We start from the raw sequence: 25,989 nt of genomic DNA, 5'->3' as shown, positions 1-25,989 counted from the left end.
AAGCTTGGATTCCTTCCTCCCTCCTTCCTCTCTTTGGTTTTGTCTATGCATTATGCCTATGTTTCAGATGCAGCAGAAACCATAGCCATATTTCAGAGTTATTCCAAAAAACAAAACCAAGTATTACTAAAACGAGGAGCTTGCTGAACCCCACAGCAGTTTTTGAGATTTTGGTAACTGCATTTGGCATTGTTCCTTGGGGTGTCATATTGAGCCATGTGGCATCAGCATAATTAAGGAAGATCCTGGATAATTTCTCAGATAAAATCATAAAAACTCACAAGCCAAGTGATTTTGTCATAATACTACCAAGTAATAAGAGGTCCCAACAAGAACCTTGTACTTGAAGTTAAAAAAAAGCCTCAAATTCTAGCTCCTCTATTTTAACAGCCTAGATGTTAAGTAGGGAACTTAATGAGCTAACTTGTATCTTTTCACATCTTTTTTTTTCATATCTGTAAAATGAAGACAATAGGATCAGTCTCCTCTCCCTCAGAGGATTGTAGTGAACATCAAATGAGATAATGAATGTTGGAAACATTTTAAGGCATTGCTATTATTGTCATTTCTTTCTAAATTTATGTTTTGGACTTCTATTTTCAAAATATGAGAGATTTTCATGGAATGGATGATGATATCATCTATATCGTATTTCACCATGAAAATAAATGTTTGGTGTTAAATATCAAAAAATTGGTCCAGTTATTAGTTTATTTCCAAGTAGAGGCAAGCTTTATACAAATAGAATATATTTAAAATAATCATCACATGATTAAAATTTCAACAATAATTTTCAGCCTTTCAGTGATTTCCATCACAGGCAGCCGGATTGCGTCAGAGAGGGTGGCCTGCACCCAGAGGTGCAGCAGGAGATTCTGAGCACGGGTGTGGAGACCGGCTTCGCCTCCACGCCGCCAGCTGTGCATGTTACTTTTTATCTCCAGGCCCCAGTTCCTCCTCATCCAGACCAGAGAATATCCCTCCCTAGGTAGTTGTGCTGTTTACATGAGTTAATCAACATAAAGCCCTTAACATCATTGTAAGCATTTAGTAAATGTTGGCAATTACAATTATGAACAAATAATGTGAATATAAAAATGGATTTGCCTCATTTAAGTGTGAAAACCTTCCTCCATCACTCTTTTCTCGATGCATTAATTCCCTTCTCATTTTTTACCTTTATTTCCTCAAAAATAGAACTAACATGGTAACTAAAGAAAAATAGTGAGGAGGAAAATTATGATCTTCATAATGAAATAGTTCAGGATTATGTGAAATAAGTGAGAGGGCATTATAATATTTCCAGATATCTCTCTCTCTCTCTCTCCCTCACACTCACACTCACACTCACACACACACTCATCCACACATGCTTAAAGGTGCACACATGTATACTCACAAACATGCAGATGCTCAGCACCTGTTTCCATTTAAAGGTTTGGTACTCCAGGAATAAATAGTATTTTGAATGCTGCATGCCTTAAAAATAGGATGGTACGTTTTGTGAGAAAAGTAATTTGGCAGGGTAGGTCAGAGGAATAATTTATTAAAAGATAGCCATTAATAATGCAAAATATCTTATACCCACAGTTTAGGCTCTATCTGAAGTAGAATAAATACATTTAAGGATTTTCATGGTGCTCGCTGGAGGGCTTGGTGATGTAGACTGTAAATGTCATTAATAAAAGTTCCTACAAAAAGGCTAGATTTAAAAAATTCAGAAGGTATCTATAAGGATTATGAAAATTTTAGAGCAGATAAGAGAATTTTAAACAAGTGACTTCCACTAAAGATAGAGATAGAGAAATAGAAGAGGAATTTCTTTGAGCCCTTTATTTTTTCCATCTAGAAAAATGTCCCGGTTGGAAAAGCATTTTTGAACTCTTCAGATGAAAGACAGTCTGTGATGACCTCAACTAACAGTTTTAGTAATCTGGATTTACTTTTTCTCCTTTTCACATGAGCCATCCTTCTGGGCAGCCATTTTCTAGACTTTCCCCAAGACCATTAGAGCATGCAAGAGAAACTAGGTCATTAATATACTTCAGACACTAACCTTTACCTTGGGAGAAGTTAACATGCTTTAAGGGTATAAGAGGCTGCTCAAGTAATACATACTAGCTCTGCTTGGATAAATCTATGATTCTCAACCAGCATAGTACTTAGGATATGATACTCATTCAATACATATTTATTGAATAAAAGAGAAAGCCCACTGGATAGAATGTTCTTAAATCTCAGTAACTTGAGAGAGAACTCAAATGAAAAGGTTTTTTTTCTGTATCAATCTATATTCATATTGACCTGTTTACCATTCTTGCCATTGCTGTTAGTATTATTTTGCAGTCCCAATTTTTGGCATCAAAGGTTGCTCTGAATAGCTAAAGAATGTGAGGCAGTTTGCAAATAGAAGGAACAAAATAACTAATAAAGTTTAAGACTAAGAGCAGAGTGACCAGGCTTAAAGACAAGCCATAGAAACATAAACTTGCCCAAAGCAAACAGTGCATTATTTTACATAGCTAGATTTTTCAGAGGCAGAGGGAACAAGGAGACTAATAGAAGGTAGAAATGACAAGTGAGATTCACCAAGGAGATACCGTGTTGCTTTAGAGCCAGCATTTTCATCTTTAATTGTAGTGCCAACTGGGGATCATTATTCTCTTCCTTTTTCTTATAGATGAGAGTTCAGACCAGCACCAATATTACAGTAAGTACTTTTAAAACATTCCTAATTAAGTTAAACTGATTGATGATGGTTCCTCCATAACTAATCAAAATCTCAATGAAGAGCCTGAATACACTCTGAGAATAAGAGGTTTTCATAGACTGTAGCTTTATTTTTACTGACTAGGATCCAAACTAAACCTTGAGCAACAGCAAAGAGGACACAGACCTTGCTTTCTGAGTTAATTTGATGGTAGAGAATTGCCTGGAAACTGACTATTCCTTGGAAGCTTCAATTTAAAATCTTCGCCTGTTTTTCTAAGTGCTCACTATTGAGGAAAGTAAAAAACAGACAAAACCCATGTTGTGAGAACAAGGAAATAGCCAGTGAAAATTATTTGAAAACATTTTATTCTAAACTTGAAAACAGCATAAAAAGCTTGAGTGCAATATTGTAATTTATTTAATCCATATTGCTAACTGGAACAGTAGTCTTGTGGCAGATGTTGTAAAGCTATGGTGACTTGCTCTCAGAATCCCACCGTGGCTTTATGGGAGACGGAGAATGATTGACTTTCACCCTGCTTGTACGCACTTAAATGCACTGAGGGTGCCATGCAGAGGAGTCTCTGAGCTTCCGTTTCTCAAACTTTCTTAAAATTCCTAACGGGTTTTACAGAAGATTCAAGGGCATGCCTGAAACACAGGCAGCAGTTTCTGGCACAGGAGACACTCACTAGTGGGAGCCATTGTTCTCGTAAAGTAGTGTGTTGTCAGAGATATTACGGATCCTAGCCATGCCAATCTGGTGACTTTAGGAAAGCACAAGGCAGACTCACTGACCTCAGCTTGATCACTGACCAGATGACCACCAAGGTCTTTTCCAGCTAAAAAATTTAAGCATGAGGACAGGGCCAGAAAACTCACTTAATCGGTGCCCTACATCTAGTCCCACTGAGTTCCTGTGCAGAAGTGTTCTCATGTAAAAGAACAGTGCATAAGGATGACTGCTTGGTCAGTGGCTGTGTGTTTCCAGGGAGCTGCGCCAGGCACTAGCTGTACCATTCTCCAGATGATGGTGCTGAGAAGCTCAGGCTGAGGGTGAAAGGGAAAAAGATGGGAGCCTCTTCTCAAGACATCGAAGAAGAGACATTGTGTGGCTTCTCTGCAAATAAGGGGGCAAAATGGGGCTTTTAATGTAACTAATCTACTCTTTTGGTAGCCACCATTGTGTGACAGAACAAAACACAATATACTCCAAAACACAACATGCTAATCCTATGCTTTTCTATCAGGATACCTCCTGGATTACAGGTTGTGATTACCTCTCTCAGCTGAAACGAATTGTTGCTACTACTGAAAGGACCATTATTGTCTGGGATTATAAAGCTCAAGGGAGCAGCCAGGTACTGTGCCAAGAGACATAAAGAAATTGGATTGTCTTTTCCATACTGGGAGGAAATGAGCAACCCACTTTCTCTATTGAATATCAGTTTTCCTCATATATAAAATGAGGGGGTTTAACTAAGATAATCAAGTCCAGCATCAATATTCTGTGAGTCTTAATTAAAAGGGAATGTTCTTTCCATTTAGTGTATGTTTAATTTGTTTTGTTTTTGAGAGAGAATGATTAGTTCCTTTCTTCTTTTATACCTTTCTCTGAATCCACATATTATCTTTTTGGTTATGCTCATGTTAACCAGTTCAAAGCCTTTCTCTTCAGTCCAGCTTCATTTGGCAAGAAAACTACTCAAATCAAATGCCTAATCCTGGCAAAAAATCTAATGGGCAGATGTTAATGTTAATCCCCTCAGTTAGTGATATGTTACCACTTAACCAATTTACAATATTTATTGAGCATTTGCAGACATATAGAAGTAATGAACGTGTTCCCTACACTCAAACAAAACTCAGTCTTGAAGACTCTCACGAACATACATAATATATAATATGATGGTACAGCAAATTATACAGTAAAAAAGAACAGGTACTCAGGGAGAGGTGAGATCACTAAGCATTGGGGTTATTAAAAAAATGCCCTCAGGAAGCAGGCTGACTTTGAAGGACATGTAGGATTAACAAATAATTTAACCTTCCTCTGTGCCATACTAGTCTCAGTAAAATAGTAAACTTCCTATTCTTGTCCACAATATTGGCCAACTAATGATACCAAGATGATTTTAAAGAAGGCAGCTGTTTGCTTAAGGTATTTTATTATGTGATATGTCACTATCTCATATCGTATAGTTTGATTACAACTTCTTTTCCTTCCCGCTCTCTCCTGTTTTCACTCTTGCTTTTCAATCTCATAGAAGCCTACAGTTCATTGAAAGCATCTTCTTCCACTCTTCAGTACCCCTGCTTCTTCCCTCTTTCCCTTCTCACATTACCCCCTGGATGGATCATCTCTTAAATCTCTGTCCTTCAAAACTTGAATCTCGGATAGATGCTATAGCCCTTCTTTGCTCCTTTGCAGTGGCTAAGCACTGCTAGAGAAAAACTTAGAGCCACACTATTTGGCATCACTACAAATTCAGGGTCTGCAGACTCAGCTGAGCACTCAGTGACATCTATCAATCTCTTTCTGATTCTTGCCAACTCACTTTCCCACTCCTGGCAAGTATTCCAAAATTCCATTATTCTTCTCAAGCCCTTTCCCTTTTGACAGATGAACTTCTTCCTGTTTCTGAGAATACTGAGTCTAAAAGGCTTGTCCTCTTTCAAATTCCAGCCCTCCACCTACAGCTTTAACTAAGAATACAACACTACTTCCTTTCTTTCTTCCTTCCTCTCTCTAAAGACAAAATATCTGACACCCTCTGTATCTGACACCCCCCATTCCCTCCTGCCTTGTCCAGGACAAGACTCCATAGCCTTTTCCCTTTCTATCTTTTTTGACATTAATCTCTTCTCCTAGGATCCTTCTTTTCAACCTCTTCTGAATCTTCCTCTCAACCAATTCAGGTCCCAGATCCAAGGTCACCTTCCCTGACTATGGGACCCAAAATGACCTCTTAAGTCACTCTTTATCACAGAGCTCTGGCTTATTTTTTTAAGTGCACATTCCATTATCTGGAATTATCTGTTTAATTCATCTGTCTCCCCTACCTAGGACAGTATCTCCACAAAGTCAGAAACTTTTGTTCATCACCATAAGCCCATGCCTAGAATGATTCTTGCCATGTTGTAGGTGCTCAATAAATATTTGTTGAAAGACTGAATGAACCTCTAAATATGTTCAAGTCTCACTTATTCTATAGGAAACAAAACAAATTTAAAAATTTTTAAATACTTTTTTCTTCTCCTTAGGTAGAAACTAAGTTCCAGGAAAACAATGGCCATATAGCTTAGTGAACCCAGTTCAATAGTATAGAGTCAGCTTGATAAATGCTTGCTGAATATTTCTGGATAAATGTAGATGTTAGGATATTTTTCTCCTTGTAAAGTAATTGGGACTTTGATATTAGATTTTCCTATTTACCATCCATTTTTATTTCAATGGTCTTTTAACACCTGAACTTTTTAATGCTTCCTGTTAATATTGCCTTACGAATTCAAGAAAGGAATATTCACAGTAATACATCAGAAAACCTCATTATTTATTGAGCTAGAGACAGGTACCTCACACTTTTTCCCTACAAAACACCCAAAAACACAATGTTGGGCTCACAGTGAGAAGTTAATTCGTTAACTTCTACTTAGTTAACTTTGTTTTTTTCAAGTTCCTTTAACAGTGGGAATATCTAAAATGAGAAACATCAGAAAGTAAAATCTTATCAAATAATAAGAGCAATATTTAAATTTAATATTTAGATATTTAGAGCAACACAATAACTTATTAAAAGTGTTCTTCTGTTTCTAGGAAAACTATTTTGTCATAAAACCTATGGATCATTGCCTCCTCTGTGTGTGTGTAGTGTCTCTGCCTGACCAGCTCTGCCGAGATGACATCCTCTTGGGGGACGATGGTGGTTTTGTGAACAAATTCACAGTAAATAGTGATGACTTTGGACTCAAGCAGGCAAAATCCAAAAAAATTTTACAAAATCAGGTGTTAGACTCAAAGAACTTTAAAAGGTAAGGGTATTACGGGAATAGTCCAATTGTTTTAATATAGACATCGTTCAAGTATTTATGTAGTGAAAATAATATGCCAGACCCCATGGTAGAGATTTTAAATACAAAGCTGAAAAAGAAATGGTTTTTACCTCAAGGAACTTCCAGTATAATAGGGAAGACAGACAGGAAAATTAACAACTGAAATTCCTATTTTAAATGCTACTGACAATGAAAATCTATAGGTACTTGAATGAATTAAAGAGTTCAGTGAAAAATTAAATCATGAAAAAAATGTAAAAGACATACATGGCTGTTTACTAGTACTTAAATATGGAAGACAATTCTAAACATAAAAGCAATGGATACAGAATTCAAAGAAAAAGTTTGATAGATTTGACTATACACATCAAAAGATAACATTTTGAAAATAAATAACAAACTGAGATAAATATATATAACAAATTGACAGACAGTGGGTTAATAATCTTTAATAGGTTTTAGAATTCAATTAAAAAACAATAATTTCTCAAGATAAAAACTGATAAAGATGATGAACAGATAATTCACACACATGCCCACACAGCAGTCAATAATCATTTCAAACTGATCATCAGGCAAGAATGGTAACAACAGTTTCCAACTGATGAGGTTATGGGTGATTTCTATTGTCTGCTTTATAATTGTAGTGTTTTTGAAGTTTTTAGAGTAAGGCATATATTACTTTTATTAGCAGAAATACAAGTTTTATACTAAATACAACCTTTTTATTAATCAAAGAAGTACAACTTATAATCATATACAACTTCTCACATAAAATTAGAACAGATTAAAAATGGGTATGATGCTGTGAGATGGGCATTCTCGCATACTGCTGGTGGTGAAAGTATCAGTTGAATCCCTTTCTGGAAAGCAATTTGGGCAGATGCATCAGGTGTCTTAATAAACATTTATACATTGAGACCTGTGATCTCCATGTGTTTAAAAATATAAGTATGATTATCACAGCATTATTTCTTTTTTTTTTTTTTTTGTTTTTTTTGTTTTTTTTTTTTTGTGCTAGGGCTTTCTCCAGTTGTGGCAAGTGGGGGCCACTCTTCATCGCGGTGCGCGGGCCTCTCACCACTGTGGCCTCTCCCGTTGCGGAGCACAGGCTCCAGACGCGCAGGCTCAGTAGTTGCGGCTCACGGGCCTAGTTGCTCCGCGGCACGCGGGATCCTCCCAGACCAGGGCTCGAACCCGTGTTTCCTGCATTAGCAGGCAGACTCTCAACCACTGCGCCACCAGGAAGCCCCCACAGCATTATTTCTAATAATAAAATATCTAGTGTCCAACAATAGGGGAATGATTAATTTAAACAAGTAATCATTTAAATAAATAATTCAGGTATTATATAAATGTGTGATATAGTATAAATTCTATAAATATAATTACATATTTTATAAATATGTCCATACAGGTGTAATATATTTATATGTAAATTGCATTTTTGTCAGAGTCCTAAAAAATATTTAAGGCATTAAGGGCATTCAGTAAATCATAGTATAACCATATTAGAGAATGCCATGCATCTCCATTAAATTATATTTTGAAAGATATTTAATAATATGGAAAATGTTCATAATATAATATTAAGTAAAAAACTTTTAATTTTTTTATGTACATTGAATCCAGTTTTATTTATGTATATGTGTCCGTATGTATATGTGTCCATTTGTAAGTCTGCATATTTCTACTTAGAAAGAAAAATATTGAATGTAAATATCCCAAAATGTTAACAATGATTCTCTTTGGAACTTCAGAGAAGTGATTTTTCTTTTCTTCTCTATAGTTTTCTACTTTCTAAATTTTGTACAAACAAAATTTTCCTTTTAGAATAAGAAAAAAACTTTGAAAAATACAGGATTATATTTTGTTATTAATATAGCAAATATTTTATTCCAGAGATAGAATATGTAATTAAAAGCTCATTACATCTATTGCTACAACGGAATTAAGACTAGCCCATTGCTGGAACCCTAAGAATGACACAATAATTATCTGGCTCCATTTTCCATCCTTCATATATTAGCAGTATTACTTAGTTCCACCAAAGTATTAGACTCTGATGGGGGAGTTTCCCAGTATGTGATGTACTGCTCTATTTACTATCAAGCACTTTATTCCAATTATGATAGGCTCTTAGAATAGATGCTGAGACATGAATCTTCTCCTTACTGAGATGTGTGTCACCTGTCAGAAAATTCCATGGCCTGTTTTCCATCTCTGCTTCCATTAGACAGATATGTTAGAAATGAGATTGGGGGGAATCTGAGGAATTTGAGGAATGTGAGTACAGTTAAATTAATGCTAATTCATACTGGTTCTTCTGTAGATGATTTAATCATACAGCTGATCATTATATACATGACAAATTATTTGAGACTAAAGTGTATATATGTATATATAAGCTGAGTGTTGAAGCAAAACATTGTAGAAATTAAAGAAAGAAGTAGCCAGTATCCAGAGTTCAAAATTTAACACAATCTGGCATGGAAAAAAGAAATCTCCCCCCACTCCCACTCTGCTTAATCCAATATTGTCGAACTTTCCTGCCTTGAGTTATAAATATGTCTATTTCTCAACTACAATCTGAGGAACTTGGTGATAAGGATTTTACCTTAATCATCTTTATGTCCTTGGTACCTGGGATACAATAAGTGCTCAATAAGTGTTTGTGGATGAGGAAACAAATACACTATAAAATATGAGTAAATAAAATACCACGAAGGTGGCTTCTTCCAGGTGAAGACAAGAAGAATTTTATGGCAGTTTTGGCCTCTAGTGCTAAACCTCTCCCTCAAATGTCCTGTGTACTGAGGAGCAAGCCTTTGACAAAGACTTTGAAGGCTGTCCTAGCCTCAGCTTTACCAGTGATCTGGGATTATAAACTTCCAGTTCTTCAGTTTTGAATGTATTCATGGGAAATATGAAAATGAATTGACTCATACAAGATAAAAAACAATATAAACCACAGTCCTCCATTTGCATGATCAGAATTTTTTCAGTAGGGTAAGGATGATCATGTCAATATTGGACTGGGGTTCTTCTAGATTACTCCTCTAATTCTGAATCTATAGCTCAAAATCTGATGATAAACTTTTATGTTTTCATTTAAAATATGATGACGATCATATAGTTAAACAATTGAAAGTATAATGCATAGGATAGTGTTACACATGCAGGCTTTACCACAGCTCAGAGCTGTGATTTGGTTAAAGTAAAAGTGAAATACCAAATAGAAACTCAACATGATGTGTTTGTGAGTCTAACATAACCCCCTTTTTTTCTTGTAATTCTCAGTGTTAAAAGGAAGCTACATAATGACTGGGTTATGAAAATTATATATATTTCAGCCCTAAATTGCTTTGGATCCTGCTCCTTAGACAGTGTTCATTCATTAGTTTTGGAATCCTTGAAGAGACTTGAGGATAATTTGTAAGTACTGTTGTTTATATACATAAATATTCTGTGACTTTCAGGTGTTTTCCTGAAACCCATGGCAGCCTTGGAGCTTTTAAACTGGTTTTTAGACATATAAGATGTTAAGTATTCCATTTGTTCAACAAGATTAATTAGATTTTCAGGAGGAAGTTGAAGTTACTCATGCAAATCTGAACATGATGTGTCCTCCTAGAAGCAGTTTTGCTCATTTGTTTTTTATTGCTATATTCTATTAAAGTAAATCAATATTGGTGTAGCTATAACTATATTTTCCAAATATAGTTCTATTGGTAAAACTTTATACTTTAAAAATCATTCTTACAGGTCAATTGACTAGCCAATAGCCTGTGAGTATCTGTAGAACAACCATCATGTTCTATGTGTAATAAATACACAAAATGGCTTTCTTATAGACAGATGAGTTTGAATAGTATAGTCTTATTTTCCACCTAGTTAAATATTTATTAATAGTTATACTGATATATAGCAAGGGTATACAAATATATAGTAACTATAAAACAGCTGTTGTATTTTTTTTAAGAAAGATACATTCTACAGCATGGACAAACCTCAAAAACATTATGCTAAGTGACAGAAGACTGCATATTGAATAATCCCATTTGTAGGAAATGCCCAGAAAAGAAAAGTTTATAGAAATAGAAAGTAGATTAGTGGATGCCTGGGGCTGGTGATGGGAGCAAGGACCCCAAGTTGGCACAAGGGAACTCTCTGGGTTTAGGGAAGGCTGAAGAAGAAGGAAATCACATGATCACATCAATAGATTCAGGAAAAGCACTTGACAAAATCCAGCACCCATTCCTGATAAAAACTCTCAATCTAGACACAGACATTATACCAGTTACAGGAAAACAACTCAAAATGGATCATAGACCCAAAGATAAAATGCAAAGCTGTAAAACTCCTGGAAGAAAATCTAGATGACATTGGGTTTGGCAATGACTTTTAAGATACCACTCCATGAGAGAAATCATTGATAAACTGGACTTCGTTCAAATTAAAAACTTTGCTCTGAAAAAGACACTGTCAAGAGAACAAGAAGACAAGCCATAGACTAGGAGAAAATATTTGCAAAACACATATCTGATAAACGGCAGTCGTCCAAAATATACAAAGAACTCTTAAAACTCAACACTAAAACAAACAACCTGATTAAAAAATGGGCAAAAGATCTGAGCAGACACATCACCAAAGAAGGTATACAGATGGCAATAAGTATATGAAAAGATGTTTCACATTCTACATCATTAGAGAAGTGGAAACTAATATCACAATGAGATATCATTACACACCTACTAGAATGTCCAAAATCCAAACCACTGACAACCTCAAATGCTGGCAAGAATGTGGAACAATAGGAACTCTCATTCAGTTCTGGTGGGAATGCAAAATGGGTACAGCCACCTTGGAAGACAGTTTGGCAGTTTCTTACAAAACTGAACATACTCTTGCCATATGGTCCAGCACTAAAAAGCACTAAAAGCACTAAAAAGAAATAAGCTATCCATGAAAAGACATGGAGGAACCTTAAATGCATATTACGAAGTAAAAGAAGCCAATCTAAAAAGGTTACATACTGCATGATTCTAACTATATGACATTCCGGAAAAGGCAAAACTGTGGATAGGCAATTAAAAATCAGTGATTGCTAGGATGCAGGGGGAGGGAGGGTCGAATAGGCAGGGTGCAGAGGATTTTTAGGGCCATGAAAATACTCTGTATGATACTATAATGGTGGACACATGTCATTATACATTTGTCCAAACCCACAGAATGTACAGCACCAAGAGTGAACCCTAATGTAAACGGTGGACTTTGTGGGATTATTATGTGTCAATGTGTAGGTTCATCAATTCTAACAAATGTACCACTCTTGTGAGAGATGTAGATAATGGGGGAAGCTATGCATGTGTGGGAGGGCAGGAGCATATGGAAAATCTCTGTAATTTCCACTCAATTTTTCTGTGAACCTAAAACTCCTTTAAAAAAATTGTCTGTTAAAAAAATGCACTGAGACACAAATAAGAATCTGACTTGCAACAAGAAGTGAAAGGTCTTTAAACTTTGTTTTAAGAATGAGCATAAATCTATCAAAAATACTATCGGTTAAGAAAATGTATATATACAAACACCCACATACAATGGAATATGTATGCTTTAGAAAAAGAAGGAAAACTTACCATTTGCAACAACCTGGATGAAACTGGAGGGCATTATGCTAAGTGAAATAAACCAGACAGAGAAAGACAAATACTGCATGGTATCACTTATATGTGAAATCCAAAAAAAAGTAGAACTCATAGAAACAAAGTGTAGAACAGTCGTCACCAGGGAAAGGGTTCCCTTTCCATAGAGGAAGGTTCATAAAATTTTGGTAACTTTCATATAGGTTTTTATAAAACCTATAAAATGTTTTATAAAACCTATAAAATGTCTGAGGATCTAATGTAAAACTTGGTGACTATAATTAACACTGTATTGTATAATTGAAATTTGCTAAGAAAGTAGAATGTAAATGTTCACACCAAAAAAAAAAAAAAGTAAACATGTGAGATGGTGAATGTGTTGATTAACTCAGGGGAATCCTTTCACAATGTGTATATATATCAAATCATGTTATACAGTTTCAACATCTTACGATTATATGTCAAAACTGAAAAAATGAGATAAAATACAACAAAACACTATGGGTAAAAACTTAAAACTGCAAAACACTTACTTAGTGATTCAATTCCATTCTTAAAACTTACTTTCTCAATTGTAATCATTTTCTTCTGAATTTCAGTTTTTCTCTTTAAAGAATCAGTGAGTTGAAATGAGACAGTCTTGCTTTCTTTTTCTCTTTGCATTTAGGGTACAACTTTAAAAAGTCCTGGGAAAAATGGTGGAGAGACAAATATGACCCCCTAACAAAACACAAGTGCTGGATACCTCCTAGGTCCTCTTGAAGTTTTAGTGAAACTCACAAAAAAATGGAAAACAAAAGGTAGCCTTTGCACATACAGAGCTAGAATTTCTTTAAATTCCAAGGTTTTTAATTTAAGCAATGGAATAACAGAATTAGAAATTTAATGAAAGACGAGAATATCACAGTCAGTCAGATGACTGACTACCTTAAGTTTTCTCGAAAGTTGTAGTCTTCAGGAAAAACACATATTTCTCCTTACCTAGAAAAAGGTGAAAATGTTCATCTTGGTGTAAAACATATTACAGTGAGAGATGATTTTAAAACTTTCTTCAGTACCTTAAAAACAATTTCATTTCTTGACACCAGATCTGACACCACAAATATCATTTCTATGTTTTTGTAACATAATTAACTGGCTAGTGATTACACTCTAGCATTTTAAAGGAATAAATTTCTGAAACATTTAATGAAGAACTAGATGCCACCTTATTTCCAATTTGATTTTATACTATGTTGGCAATTCATGATACATTCATAATCATAAAGAAACATTGTGAAAACATATACAAATATAATATGTCCTTGTGGTGGCATAGAAAAAATATATTCTACTTCAACATCCAGAGAAAGAATTTTTATTTGCAAGATATACAAACCTACAACCATGATTTCCACAGAACAAATATTACCGGTACACTTACCAGGGTAATTCTAACAGTTTATATGGCAACCACAAAGCTGTATAAGGTCACGTAGTTCAGCCTTTAATCCAGAACTGTATCAATTATTCAACAAATATTTACTAAGTCAGAATGTGTTAAGAACTGTGGACAATACAAATATGTTTAAGTCATGACCCCTGCCTTAAAATGCTTAAAATCTAAGTGGGAAGACAAGAAATATAGACATAAAGTCAGCAGTATGGTGCAGCCAGCTCATGTCAGGAATTTGGCCTACTTATTGTTAAACTCTGCCATGATTAAAATAAACTTACAATTCAATTATATTGAAAACAAAGGCAATAAATACTCAAAACTCGTTACTTCTTATTTATTTTACTACATTTTACTATTACCTATGTTCTTGAGGGTTTTAGGTCATGAAGAACACAGAAGCACTATATAATGGTGTGCAACTGTGTATCTTTTCCTAACTCCACGTTCAGAGATGTCCCTTTGCTGGTTTGAAATCAGCCATGAGAGAAATATTTATACCATGGAAAACAGCAAAAGTTGTAAACCAATGGCACACTCCCATCTCTACTTCCCTGCCCCCAGCTCGATGAATGTTAAACATTTATCAGCACACTACTAGTTATGATAATTTGCATTGCAAAGAAGAGCAAGTTAAAGGCCAGTTGGCTGGTTTAGGATTATAGGCATAATAGGAGTTCAGAAAGGGAAGTGATAAATAATGGTCCTCCAGCAAGACCATAGAGATAAGAACAAGAAGTCTTATATAGGGGACTATGTAAAGTAACTTGTCAGTGATTTCATTACACAAGAAAGTTTAAAGCAAACACAATAAATGTGCCTAGTTGGCTTCTGGATGAATGAAGTGGGTTTTTTTTCCTTCTTAAAGACTCTTTACATTGGTATGTTTAGTTGCCTATTGTCCATCTAACAACATTACAAAATAGAAATCAAAAATTGATCTGCACAATATTGACAGGCGCTAAGTTCCAGCATCCTTCTCTCAGACCTCCACGTCTTACCATATCAGCTTTTGAACACTCCAACTCGCACTATACTGACTCAGTGATGTTGCTGAGGTCTCTGATACCTTTATCTCTCAGTAGATTGAATATTATCAACCCTTTCCTTGACTTTCTTCTCTTCCTACCCTCCTGGATCCCAAGTTAATCATCCGAGTTTGTATCTCACCAGAATTCTTCTTTGATTTATACTCCTATCTGTCCAATGTATCGATCAGCAAAATCCCAACCCTTTTGCTCAGCAGAGCCCTTAGCCCAGTCTCCCAATCCTTTTACATACATTTGATTAACCCCCTCTTATTCCTCTCAGTGACTATTCCAAACTTCAACTCCTTTCACCCTCCACCGATGTCCTGTCCTTCCGTATGATCAAAAAAAAAAAAAAAAAAAAAAAACTCCTGTGGCCTCAGGAGTAATTCCCCAACACCCCAGATCTTTTCAGAATTTTCTATATCCACACCCAGCCTTAAATCTTTTCTTTTTGTTTCAGAGGTTGGTATCACACCTTCCATTGGTGACCCTGCACTTAACTTCTTCTCCAGGATCTTGCTACCTCAGTTTCTCCCACTCTCTCATTTTCAACCTAAAATGCTCAAGTCTCTTGTGATCTGAGTAATGCTTTTCTTGACCTTTAGTATCCTTTGATCTATCATACTACACCTCTTCTGGAAAGGGTACTCTGCATTCACTATCCCCACTATCTTGACATTACTCATTCCCTCTAAAATCCTCTCTCATATAGCCTCCTGGCTACTACTCTACGGAAAAGACTCTCAAATTGGCCAATGATGTCTACATTGTCAGACCAAAGGAAATTAAACTAGGAGCATTCAGCATTACTGATCTCACCCATCCTAAAACTCTATTCTCTTGGCTTTTGGGAAGCCAGAGTTTTCTCCCCGTATCTTACTGTTTGACCTTTTCCCTTGTGATTCCTCTTTTTGTGTCTGCTCTTTTTGCGGTGGTATTCTCCAGAGTTTTGTCCTTAGCCAATCTTAATTGTCACTTTCTACTCAATTCTTGGGTTATATTCCTCTTCTCCAACATATTAATACCTGTATACTAATGAAACCCAAACTATCTTGAATGTTGGACTTATGTATACCTACTCACTATGTCCACCTGGATATCTCATAGCCCCTTAAATTTCACTTCACTTCCCCCACTTTTTAATCTATGCCTTTTATAGAATTTAAAATTTTTCTTGGTGGCACCATGATGCATCAAATCATCTAGGCAGAAATTTAGCAACCCCACAGGACTCCTTTTTCCCTCAATCCCTAAAAATCATCAGTCACCAGTTTGTCTATATTGCCTTAAAAATTCTTGTTGAATCTATTTTATATTCTGTATCTCTATTGTCCTAGGCTCTTCCCTCCAACTACCCTCTTGTCCCAATACTCTTCCAAACTATTCTTGTAAGGATAATATCCAACCATCTCAATGTCCTTCACATTTCTCCATCACCTGCCACAGCACTCCCATTATCTGGTTCCTGTTAACCTCTCCACTTCATCCACTTCACTGCTCTTTACTACCTTGTACTTAGGTTCCTGTTACTCTGAACTTCTTGCTGCTCCTTGGATACTGCATGTTGGACTTTGTACATGTTCAGTGCCTGAAATACTCTCTCCACTCTTCCTCTTAGTTCTTCTCTACCTCAACCTCCATAATCCTGTGGGTTTTTTTTTTTTTTGAAAAGAGGGAAGTTTTTTATTTTTAAAAATTTTTCCAGTTTTTTGAGGTATAACTGATACCATAAATCCTTTAAGGATCAAGTGATACCAACTCTAGGAAATTTTCCTGACCTCTCCCAGCAACCTCTTCCCCAACTGGGTTAGGTATCCTTTTCATGCTTCAGTCTTTGTACTTATTGCATTTTAATTATGTTTAAGGATGTGTCTTTCCAAGACACTAAACTTGTTGAGTTTTTGTATATTCAACATTCTCTTTCTGGTAGTCCTATAATTTGAACAAAACTACATAGATGACTCCAGAAGAAGCTCTAGAGCAGGAGGCTGAATATTCACTTTTTTTTTTTTTAGTAAATACTTATTGGTTAGTTACTCTGTTTAATGCACTGTATTAGGTGTTGGAAATTTAAAGATGCATAAGACTAGGTCTTTGCTCTAATGAGGGAGAAAGGAAATAGATTCCCAGAGAGGGTGATAAGTGTCATGATATCGATTTAAGAGAGTTGTATGGGAGCAGAAGAGAGTTCTCAGAGCATCTTAAGGTAGGATTGGGGTGTGGATAAAAATTGGGGTAGGCTTCCTGAAAAAGAGTGTCATGCATACTGAGTTTTGAAGAACTGGTAAGAGTTAACCAGGTAAAGCAGTTGCAGGAGAGTAGAGTTGATAAATAGTCACATTAAAGAAATGACATTTATAAAGGCAGAGAAGTGAAAAAGAAGATGATTAATTCTAGAAACTGTAAGTGGTTCAGTATGATTGGAACAGAGAGGAAGAGTTGGGAAAGATGAGACTGGATAAGCCAAACATGAAGAGACCTGCATACCATGATAAAAAGTTGGAATTTTAACCTGACGGCTACAGGAAGCCATTGAATACTTTAGACAGAAAAGTGATAAAATTCGTGTTTTTGACAGATTACCCTAGCAGCAAAGTGGAGAATGGATTGGGGAAAGGCAAGTTGAAAAGAGGGAGACCAATTGGGAAGATATGGCAATAGTTTAGCTGTGTTGGGTCCTCGTTTCTGAGAAACGAAAGCGAGGGCTTTCTCTCGTTGTGGCAAGCGGGGGCCACTCTTCATCGCGGTGTGCAGACCTCTCACTATCGCAGCCTCTCTTGTTGCGGAGCACAGGCTCCAGACGCGCAGGCTCAGTAGTTGTGGTTCACGGGCCCGGTTGCTCCGCGGCATGTGGGATCTTCCCAGATCAGGGCTCGAACCCGTGTCCCCTGCATTGACAGGCAGATTCTCAACCACTGCGCCGCCAAGGAAGCCCATGGCAAAAGTTTAGAAAAGAAATGATTGGGGTTTGAACTGAACCAGTGAAGGTAAGGATGGAAAGAGAACAGATTCTCGTATAATTTACAAGAATTGGTGACCTACTGGTTGAGAGAAATAAAGGAAAGAGAGGAATCTAAGGTTCATCTTTTCATTCTTAACAACATTTAATGTATGCCTATTATAGATCAAAAACTGTTCCAAGAAGTGATATAATGGTATACAAAAAAGACTAACTCTCTCCTCTCCTGGAGTCATATTCTAGTGGGAGAGCAAATAATCAAATGAATAATACAGACTTAGGTGAGTAGGTGATGGAGATGAAGGAGCATTATGAGATAAAGAGTGATGGGAGGCAGTAATCTTGACAGGATGGTCACAAGAGACTGCTCTGAGGAGATAACATGTGATCAGAGATCTGAGTGTGGTGAAGAGCAAATCATCCAAAGATCTAGAAGAAAAGCATTAGAGCAGCAGACGCCAGGCTGAGTTTTGGGGAACTATCTACGTGGCTGTGCTTTTCACTACGAGAGAATATAAATGAAGGAATACATTTGCAAGGGAATTCTAGATCACGCCTGCCACTTATTCATCGTCCAAGAGTCTTGAGCATGTTTTTTAACTTATTTGAACCTCAATAACCTCATTTATAAATGGGAATAATACTAACTTTCTTAGCTCATGGGATTTTTGTGCTACTCAAATAAGCTGAAATGGGTGAAGGTGCTTTGAAAACTAAAACTCCTTAACAACTGAAAGTATTATTATTTGCTTATAGACATTTAAGCTCTTTTGTGGAGACTGGATTTTTAAAGAACACTGATTTCTGCATGCTGCCAAAATCCATGATAATAATAAATACTCTAACACTGCAAGAAAGGAAAGGCACAAGTTTTCCTTTGGGAACAATTTGTACAGGCCAACATTCCCTTTTCCAAGTATTAGGATCTGTCAATCAAGTGGTGAATGCTTGTATTAGGTCTTAATGAAATATTAATAGGTACCTTCTTTTTGTCAGCAAAAACATGCCTTTCAACTGACATGATTCTAGGAAGATCTAATTCCCTTTTTTTTCCAGGGAGTATCCTCAAGAACAGATTGAGTTAGTCACACTCTCACACTCTTATTCCTTTTTATTTATTTATTTATTTATTAGCATCTTTATTGGAGTATAATTGCTTTACAATGGTGTGTTAGTTTCTGCTTTATAACAAGGTGAATCAGCTATACATATACATATATCCCCATATCTCTTCCCTCTGTGTCTCCCTCCCTCTCACCCTCCCTATCCCACCCCTCTAGGTGATCACAAAGTACTGAGCTATCTCCCTGTGCTATGCAGCTGCTTCCCACTAGCTATTGGTTTTACATTTGGTAGTGTATATATGTCTATGCCACTCTCTCACTTTGTCCCAGCTTACCCTTCCCCCTCCCCGTGTCCTCAAGTCCATTCTCTAGTAGGTCTGAGTCTTTATTCCCGTCCTGCCCCTAGGTTCTTCATGACTATTTTTGTTTGTTTGTTTGTTTGTTTAAGATTCCATATATATGTGTTAGCATACGGTATTTGTTTTTCTCTTTCTGACTTACTTCACTCTGTATGACAGACTCTAGGTCCATCCACCTCACTACAAATAATTCAGTTTCATTTCTTTTTATGGCTGAGTAATATTCCATTGTATATATGTGCCACATCTTCTTTATCCATTCATCTGTCAATGGACACTTAGGTTGCTTCCATGTCCTGGCTATTGTAAATAGAGCTGCAATGAACATTGTGGTACATGACTGTTTTTGAATTACGGTTTTCTCAGGGTATATGCCCAGTAGTGGGATTGCTGGGTCGCATGGTAGTTCTATTTTTAGTTTTTGAAGGAACCTCCATACTGTTCTCCATAGCGGCTGTATCAATTTACACTCCCACCAACAGTTTAAGAGGGTTCCCTTTTCTCCACACCCTCTCCAGCATTTGTTGTTTGTAGATTTTTTGATGATGGCTATTCTGACTGGTGTGAGATGATACCTCATTGTAGTTTTGATTTGCATTTCTCTAATGATTAATGATGTTGAGCATTCTTTCATGTGTTTGTTGGCAATCTGTATATCTTCTTTGGAGAAATGTCTATTTAGGTCTTCTGCCCATTTTTGGATTGGGTTGTTTGTGTTTTTGATATTGAGCTGCATGAGTTGCTTGTAAATTTTGGAGATTAATCCTTTGCCAGTGGCTTCATTTGCAAATATTTTCTCCCATTCTGTGGGTTGTCTTTTCATCTTGTTTACAGTTTCCTTTGCTGTGCAAGAGCTTTTAAGTTTCATTAGGTCCCATTTGTTTCTTTTTGTTTTTATTTCCATTTCTCTAGGAGGTGGGTCAAAAAGGATCTTGCTGTGATTTATGTCATAGAGTGTTCTGCTTATGTTTTCCTCTAAGAGTTTGAGAGTGTCTGGCCTTACATTTAGGTCTTTAATCCATTTTGAGTTTATTTTTGTGTATGGTGTTAGGGAGTGTTCTAATTTCATTCTTTTACCTGTAGCTGTCCAGTTTTCCCAGCACCACTTATTGAAGAGGCTGTCTTTTCTCCATTGTGTATTCTTGCCTCCTTTATCAAAGATAAGGTGACCATATGTGTGTGGGTTTATCTCTGGGCTTTCTATTCTGTTCCATTGATCTATATTTCTGTTTTTGTGCCAGTATCATACTGTCTTGATTACTGTAGCTTTGTAGTATAGTCTGAAGTCAGGGAGCCTGATTCCTCCTGCTCCGTTTTTCTTTTTATCCTTGTATCCCATTCCATTTTCACTTATGTGCAAACACAGACACACACACACACAGATACAACCATTCTTTGGGTTTAATAAATCTTTATTTATATGTTTTCTTCAGAATGAATGTTAGTATGTATTTTTTATTTATGTAATGTTATTGTAGGGAATTTAAATTCCTCCTCTCTACAGTGTTCTGTAGATTTGGTACTTTGTAGCTGTAAACACTTAAGTTGTCTAGAAGGTTTTCTTTTTCAAACTTGCCAGTACTTTCTGGTCTTAGGTCTGAAGAGCATCTATTTTGCAATAGGCAGGAGTTTGTCTCTGAGCTCAATTCCGAGCTTCCTAGTATTTACCATATCTCCTGGAATTTGGCCCAAGAGGGTCAGGAAACTGTGAGACAAAAATACACAAACTCAGCAAATAATGATCATTGATCTATTCTGTCAAATTCTGGCTGACTTTTCAACTACTTCCTTGAGTCACTCTCCTAAATCTAGAAGCTAAAGAGATTTCTCAAGTGATACAGTGTAATCATGTTTTCCAGAACTGTCAGTGCCATTGAGGAGTCATTTCAATAGAAAGAGAGTCGAGTCCACTCCATCCCTAGATTCATCATATTCCTATCTCTGCAATTTCCTATAATAAGTCTTAAGCTGAGACAGATGAAACTGTATTTATACTAATTCATAATTGGCCAGCCGTTAAAATGGAAGCCAGTACAGCTCCCAAAAAGGCAGGAAAAAACTCCTCTCAAAAAAAATTTTCCATTTAAGAAATGATTACCATTCTGGTCATAATTTTGTATGGTAATTTCACAAATGTACCAGCAGGAAAATGAACATATGCTATTAATATTGCCATGTAAAGAATGTTGGCCTATTGCAAGACATAAGCTGAACCATTAACCCTTTAATAGCTTGGCAATTCCAAGAGATGAGCAACTAACTACTTAGCATTACTCTTTATTAGTTACCCAGCTTGGAGGCAGATTGTAATATTAGAAAGTATGTAGTGGTTCTCAGTAGGGTTGCTATGGAGCCAGTCAGAACTGGTTTCTGTCTGGCACTCAAGGCTTTGTGACCATTGAACACATTACCATTAGCTCTACTTAGTCTCAGTTTTTCCATCTTTAAATGGGAATGAATATACCTACCTTGTAGTGTTATAAGGTATGTAAAAATTAACCTAAGTTACTCAGGTAAAGTGCCTAGCTTAATGCATGGTATATATAGTTAGTGCTCAATAAATGTAAGTTCCTCTTTTTGTTCCCTTAATAAAGATACTGAAATACATCAGAAAATGAATTTTAATACTGAGATCATGTGGAGTTACTGTAGACCTGTACTGGTTTGTGCTTTGTGTTTCCATTTCTATAGTAGGGGTCAGAAAACGGCATGTGCCATGTCCAGTGGGCCATCTGTTTTTGTAGCATCTGCCAACTAAGAATAGGTTTTACATTTTTAAATGGTTGAAAAAATCAAAAGAAGAGTAATATTTCATGACCCATGAAAATTATATGAAATTCAAATTTCATTGCTCATGAAGTTATATGGGAACACAACCATGCTCACTTGTTTACGTATTATTTACAGCTGTGTTTGTGCTACAGTGGCAGAGAGCAAATAGGAAAGTGTAAAATATTTATTATCCGGATCCTTAAAGAAAAAGTTTAACATACCCTGATCTAAAGTTTTCTATTGCACCTTCTCTTGTTCTTTGGGAATGGGTACAATATGTATTAATCACAGGCAGTAACCCAGAGTGAGGACCACTATTTTTTAAAAATACCTTTACCTGAGGCACTCAAATTTCCTGCCTTACATCATCAAGGAGGAAATAAAAATGACTTCTTCTTTGTCCCCTGCATTCCTCCCATCTACCCCCACACCAAAGGAAGATAAGAGAGGATACAAGCTTGCTCAATGGCCCTTCACCTTTAGCAATTACATGATCCCCCTGGAATGCTTTCCTGTCTGAGCATCGTATTACTTTCAGTGAATAACCCTAATTATGTAACATTCCATCTGATTACCCTGCTTCCCTCCCCAGATCAGAGCTCAGGAATTTGTGTAACATTAGCAGGGAAACTGAGATGTAGTATGCTATGATTCAGGCAAGGCCTTTTGATAGTAGAGTGTTTGGGGTTTTTTTTTTTTTTCATTTTGAAGAAATTATTAGAAAATGTTTCTCCTTCCAAAGTACTATTATCTCAGGGAAAAATTCAGAGGGAACTTCCCAGAATCAATATATTTCTATTCTGTGTGACTCTGAAAACTGGTGCAATATTGTCAACCAGTGGTATTTGTCCCTGAAGGGTATTCAAACATATTTATTGGGAACCTTCTGTGTTCAAAGTCCCATGGTATCTACATTTTATTTTGTTTTGGAATGGACAATATGGGCCAACATTGTACATAAGACTATGAGTCTAGTGCTATCTTGCTGTGGTCAGTGTTTAGAGGTGGATCCCCCTGAGGCATCCTAGATGAGAGGGTGGTCCCCCCCACCCCTGACCTACCACCCCATCCCTGAGGAGGGACCATGGTGTGGAGGACCTGAGCTCAAGTCCAAACACCAAACCAGATATCTCACTGTACTGTAAGATGTTGAGTGAAAACTCTCTTCATTCTTCAGATGTAAAATGCTGTGGAAATACTAGTTAATATTATCATAACTTTCTCAGAGAACACTCTGGTATGTACCAGTTAGAGTAAATTACACCTAGTTACAGAATAAGAAAGCAATCTGTTAAAAACTATGCAGTTGAATATGTATATAAAATATTTGTGAAAAGTTTTTTCCCAGTTGCCATCAATTATATGAATTTTCTTAGTTGCACCTGGCTTTATTGAAAGACACAGTTCATCCATTTCTGGTCCATTTAATTATGTGGGCCAGGAAAATAGATTAATTTTATCTAATGGGCAGGTATTTTTAAAAAAGAAAAAAAAATTTAATGGGAAGTATGTATGATCCCCATTTTACATGCTGAGACATTGATGTAAAAATGTTTGATAGATCCCTAATCAACTAACAGGGCATTAAATGTTTCTTTTCCTGCTATCTTAGAATTTCAGCTAAAGTTCCATTTAAAGAAAGATATACTAAACCATCCTCACAGAATTATTAGAAGGTAGTCAGACCAGTCCCATGACTCTTATCTTATCAGTCACCCACAGCAATGAAGAAACAACTAGCAATTCTAAAATAGTTGAAAAGAAGGATACAGTTACCTAGCTGTGGAACTATGGGGAATGCTGAGGCATTTGGTCTGCCATCCCCAGGGTGAGACTGGAGGTTGGGAGAGAGTTTCCCCCACCTCAGACCACAGGAGGAGAGCTCCAGGAGAGCCTGCTCCAGGACAACCTGCTCCAGGAGAGCCAAAAATGCGGGGAAATATATCTGGCTCTCCAGGGGCTACTTGCTGAGGCCCCAAAGGACACAGGCTCACCTTAGGCAAGTTTGACAGGTGACATATGCACATTATGTCCACTACTTGCTTCCCCATGGGGAATTGTGAAGGCTGCAGGCTGGACCATATTATGACATGCGGCCCTGAGCACTTTTGCCTTCATGTGTCCCTCCCACCATAACGCTATCAATATTGCACGTTATTTTTGATATAATTTTAAAGACCAACTTTTTTAATATTTTAGGCTCTAAAAATTTTATTTTTTCTGATATGAGAAAAAATTAAAACACTTCTCTTGACCCTAAACTTAAATTTTTTCCTTTGATTTTAAGAACAATTAGAACATTTCTGTGGGCCCCCAAAATTACTGTGGGCCCTAAACTCTGCACCTGCTGTGCCTAATGCACACATTCCTACCTGGCAAGAGGGACCCAAGACAATAGGGTGGGGCTGCATTCAGGTTGACACTGTCCTGCATGACTAGCCTGTGTGAATTTCCTGTGGGTCACAGTCAGTGGTTTAGCAGGAATTTCCCTTGCTAATGGAAACTGGTCCAAGGAGACTTGCTGCTGGGGCAAGATGGTGTACTAAGAGGCTGTGTTTGGAGACAAGGGCAGAAGAAAATAATGCCATTACCAGTTTATACCTAATCGGGTTCAGTTCATTCAGTCAACCAGAAAAACATGTCATTGACAACAGTGTAAATAAGTCACCAGAGATAAGTAGAAACTACTTCTTATCTGGAACGTTTAAACATTTTCAAAATTCTAAATTCTGACTTTAGATTTATGTTACTGAATTAGGGCTGCTTTTCATGAACTGTGAATAAGTAGTATTTTAATAAAGTAGGAGTATAGTTTACCTTTGCATTAGCTAGTCAGAAAGATTACTACTATACACTAGACATAGATTTTTTGGATGAAAAAATCTTTTAAAATATCTTAGAAGTATCTTTTTACATAGAAGTAGTAAAATCTATTCCTCTGTTTATTTAGTAAACTTCCCACTTAGGACTTAACTACTGATACTTCGTGTTACTTTTGAACTTTAAAACAAAAAAAGCTATTTTTTTCTCCTCTAAATGATCATTCTCACTTATTAAAATTGGAAATTTTGTCTAAACTCTTGCTATTTTATCATTGTGTATGTTTTTTAAAATATAGGAGCTGTCTCATTCAGAGGTTGCAAACTGGTAGTCTAACGAGCTAAATGCAACCTGCAAATGGTGTTTTGTTTGGTAGCATTTAGGGTCATTTATTTGTTTGGTCTTGTCATCTGGCCCTGGGCCTTGGCTCCCCCTTTCCACAGGACATGCACTCTCCGTGCGCGCCCTGTAGTTTCCTAGCCAGCCTGCTTCGCTCATCTAGTTCACCTGCCTGGCTCCTGTACACATCTTAACTAATGAACACTCCCCTCTGCTATCACAGTTCACTGATGTTTCCTCTAGACCAGTGCTGGACATTCAGTTTGTACTCAGTAAATTTTGCTGAGGCCCTACTGAGTGCCCCCCAAAATTCTTTCACAGGCCTTGTTGTCATTGGGGGATTTCTCTCTCTTGATTACTTCCCTTTCAGAATATACTTTTAGCTCACTATGCCCTCTCCCCAACTCCTTTGCCAACTGCAGACATTCTTTAATACAGAAATCTAATGCTTTAATAATCTTAGGTAATGCAGGAACAATTTTCAAACACACCATCCTGAACATTTCCAATATGGAAATTTTATAGTCAACAACCTTCAATGAATCCATAAATTCAGATCTATTTCTCCCACAACCCTCTAGCTACCTCTAATTTCACTTCTTCCCCCACACGGGGGAGCTACACTATTGATTAAAAAGTACAATGAGTCATTGGAGTCTTTGTTCACGTACTTTCCCCCGCCCCAACCCAGGGGCCACTGATAATGGTTATGCAGGTTGTGTGCTGCACAGTGCTGGACATCACCTACATAGGCTATGCAGTGGCCTGCTGGACTCCTACCCAGCCACATCCACACAGAA

General features: G+C 36.7%; 2 protein-coding genes across 13 annotated transcripts in view; one reads left to right on the top strand and one right to left on the bottom strand.

Annotated features, from left to right (window-relative positions):
• Positions 1–25,989, bottom strand: part of CHML (CHM like Rab escort protein) — a 221,698-nt gene that overhangs the window by 41,657 nt on the left and 154,052 nt on the right. Inside the window, exon 4 of one of the 12 annotated variants that reach the window (XR_009009278.1) lies at positions 13,304–13,391. The exons of the other annotated variants lie outside the window; for them this stretch is intronic. The gene's annotated coding sequence lies outside the window, so the exon portion shown is untranslated. Of the gene's footprint in view, positions 1–13,303; positions 13,392–25,989 lie in introns of those variants that run through there. 12 annotated transcript variants of the gene reach the window in all.
• WDR64 (WD repeat domain 64) overlaps positions 1–25,989 on the top strand; it is a 157,952-nt gene that overhangs the window by 23,387 nt on the left and 108,576 nt on the right. Inside the window, exons 5-8 of the mRNA XM_028166581.2 lie at positions 2,681–2,710; positions 3,963–4,073; positions 6,530–6,744; positions 10,066–10,200. Of these exons, the coding sequence (XP_028022382.2) occupies positions 2,681–2,710; positions 3,963–4,073; positions 6,530–6,744; positions 10,066–10,200 (491 nt within the window). The remainder of the gene's footprint in view (positions 1–2,680; positions 2,711–3,962; positions 4,074–6,529; positions 6,745–10,065; positions 10,201–25,989) is intronic.

Source organism: Balaenoptera acutorostrata, chromosome 1 (assembly GCF_949987535.1).
Source record: "Balaenoptera acutorostrata chromosome 1, mBalAcu1.1, whole genome shotgun sequence".
NCBI classification, from domain to species: Eukaryota; Metazoa; Chordata; class Mammalia; order Artiodactyla; family Balaenopteridae; genus Balaenoptera; species Balaenoptera acutorostrata.
The sequence above is the reverse complement of the archived record's forward strand: the minus strand, read 5'-3'. Positions and strand labels throughout refer to the sequence as shown.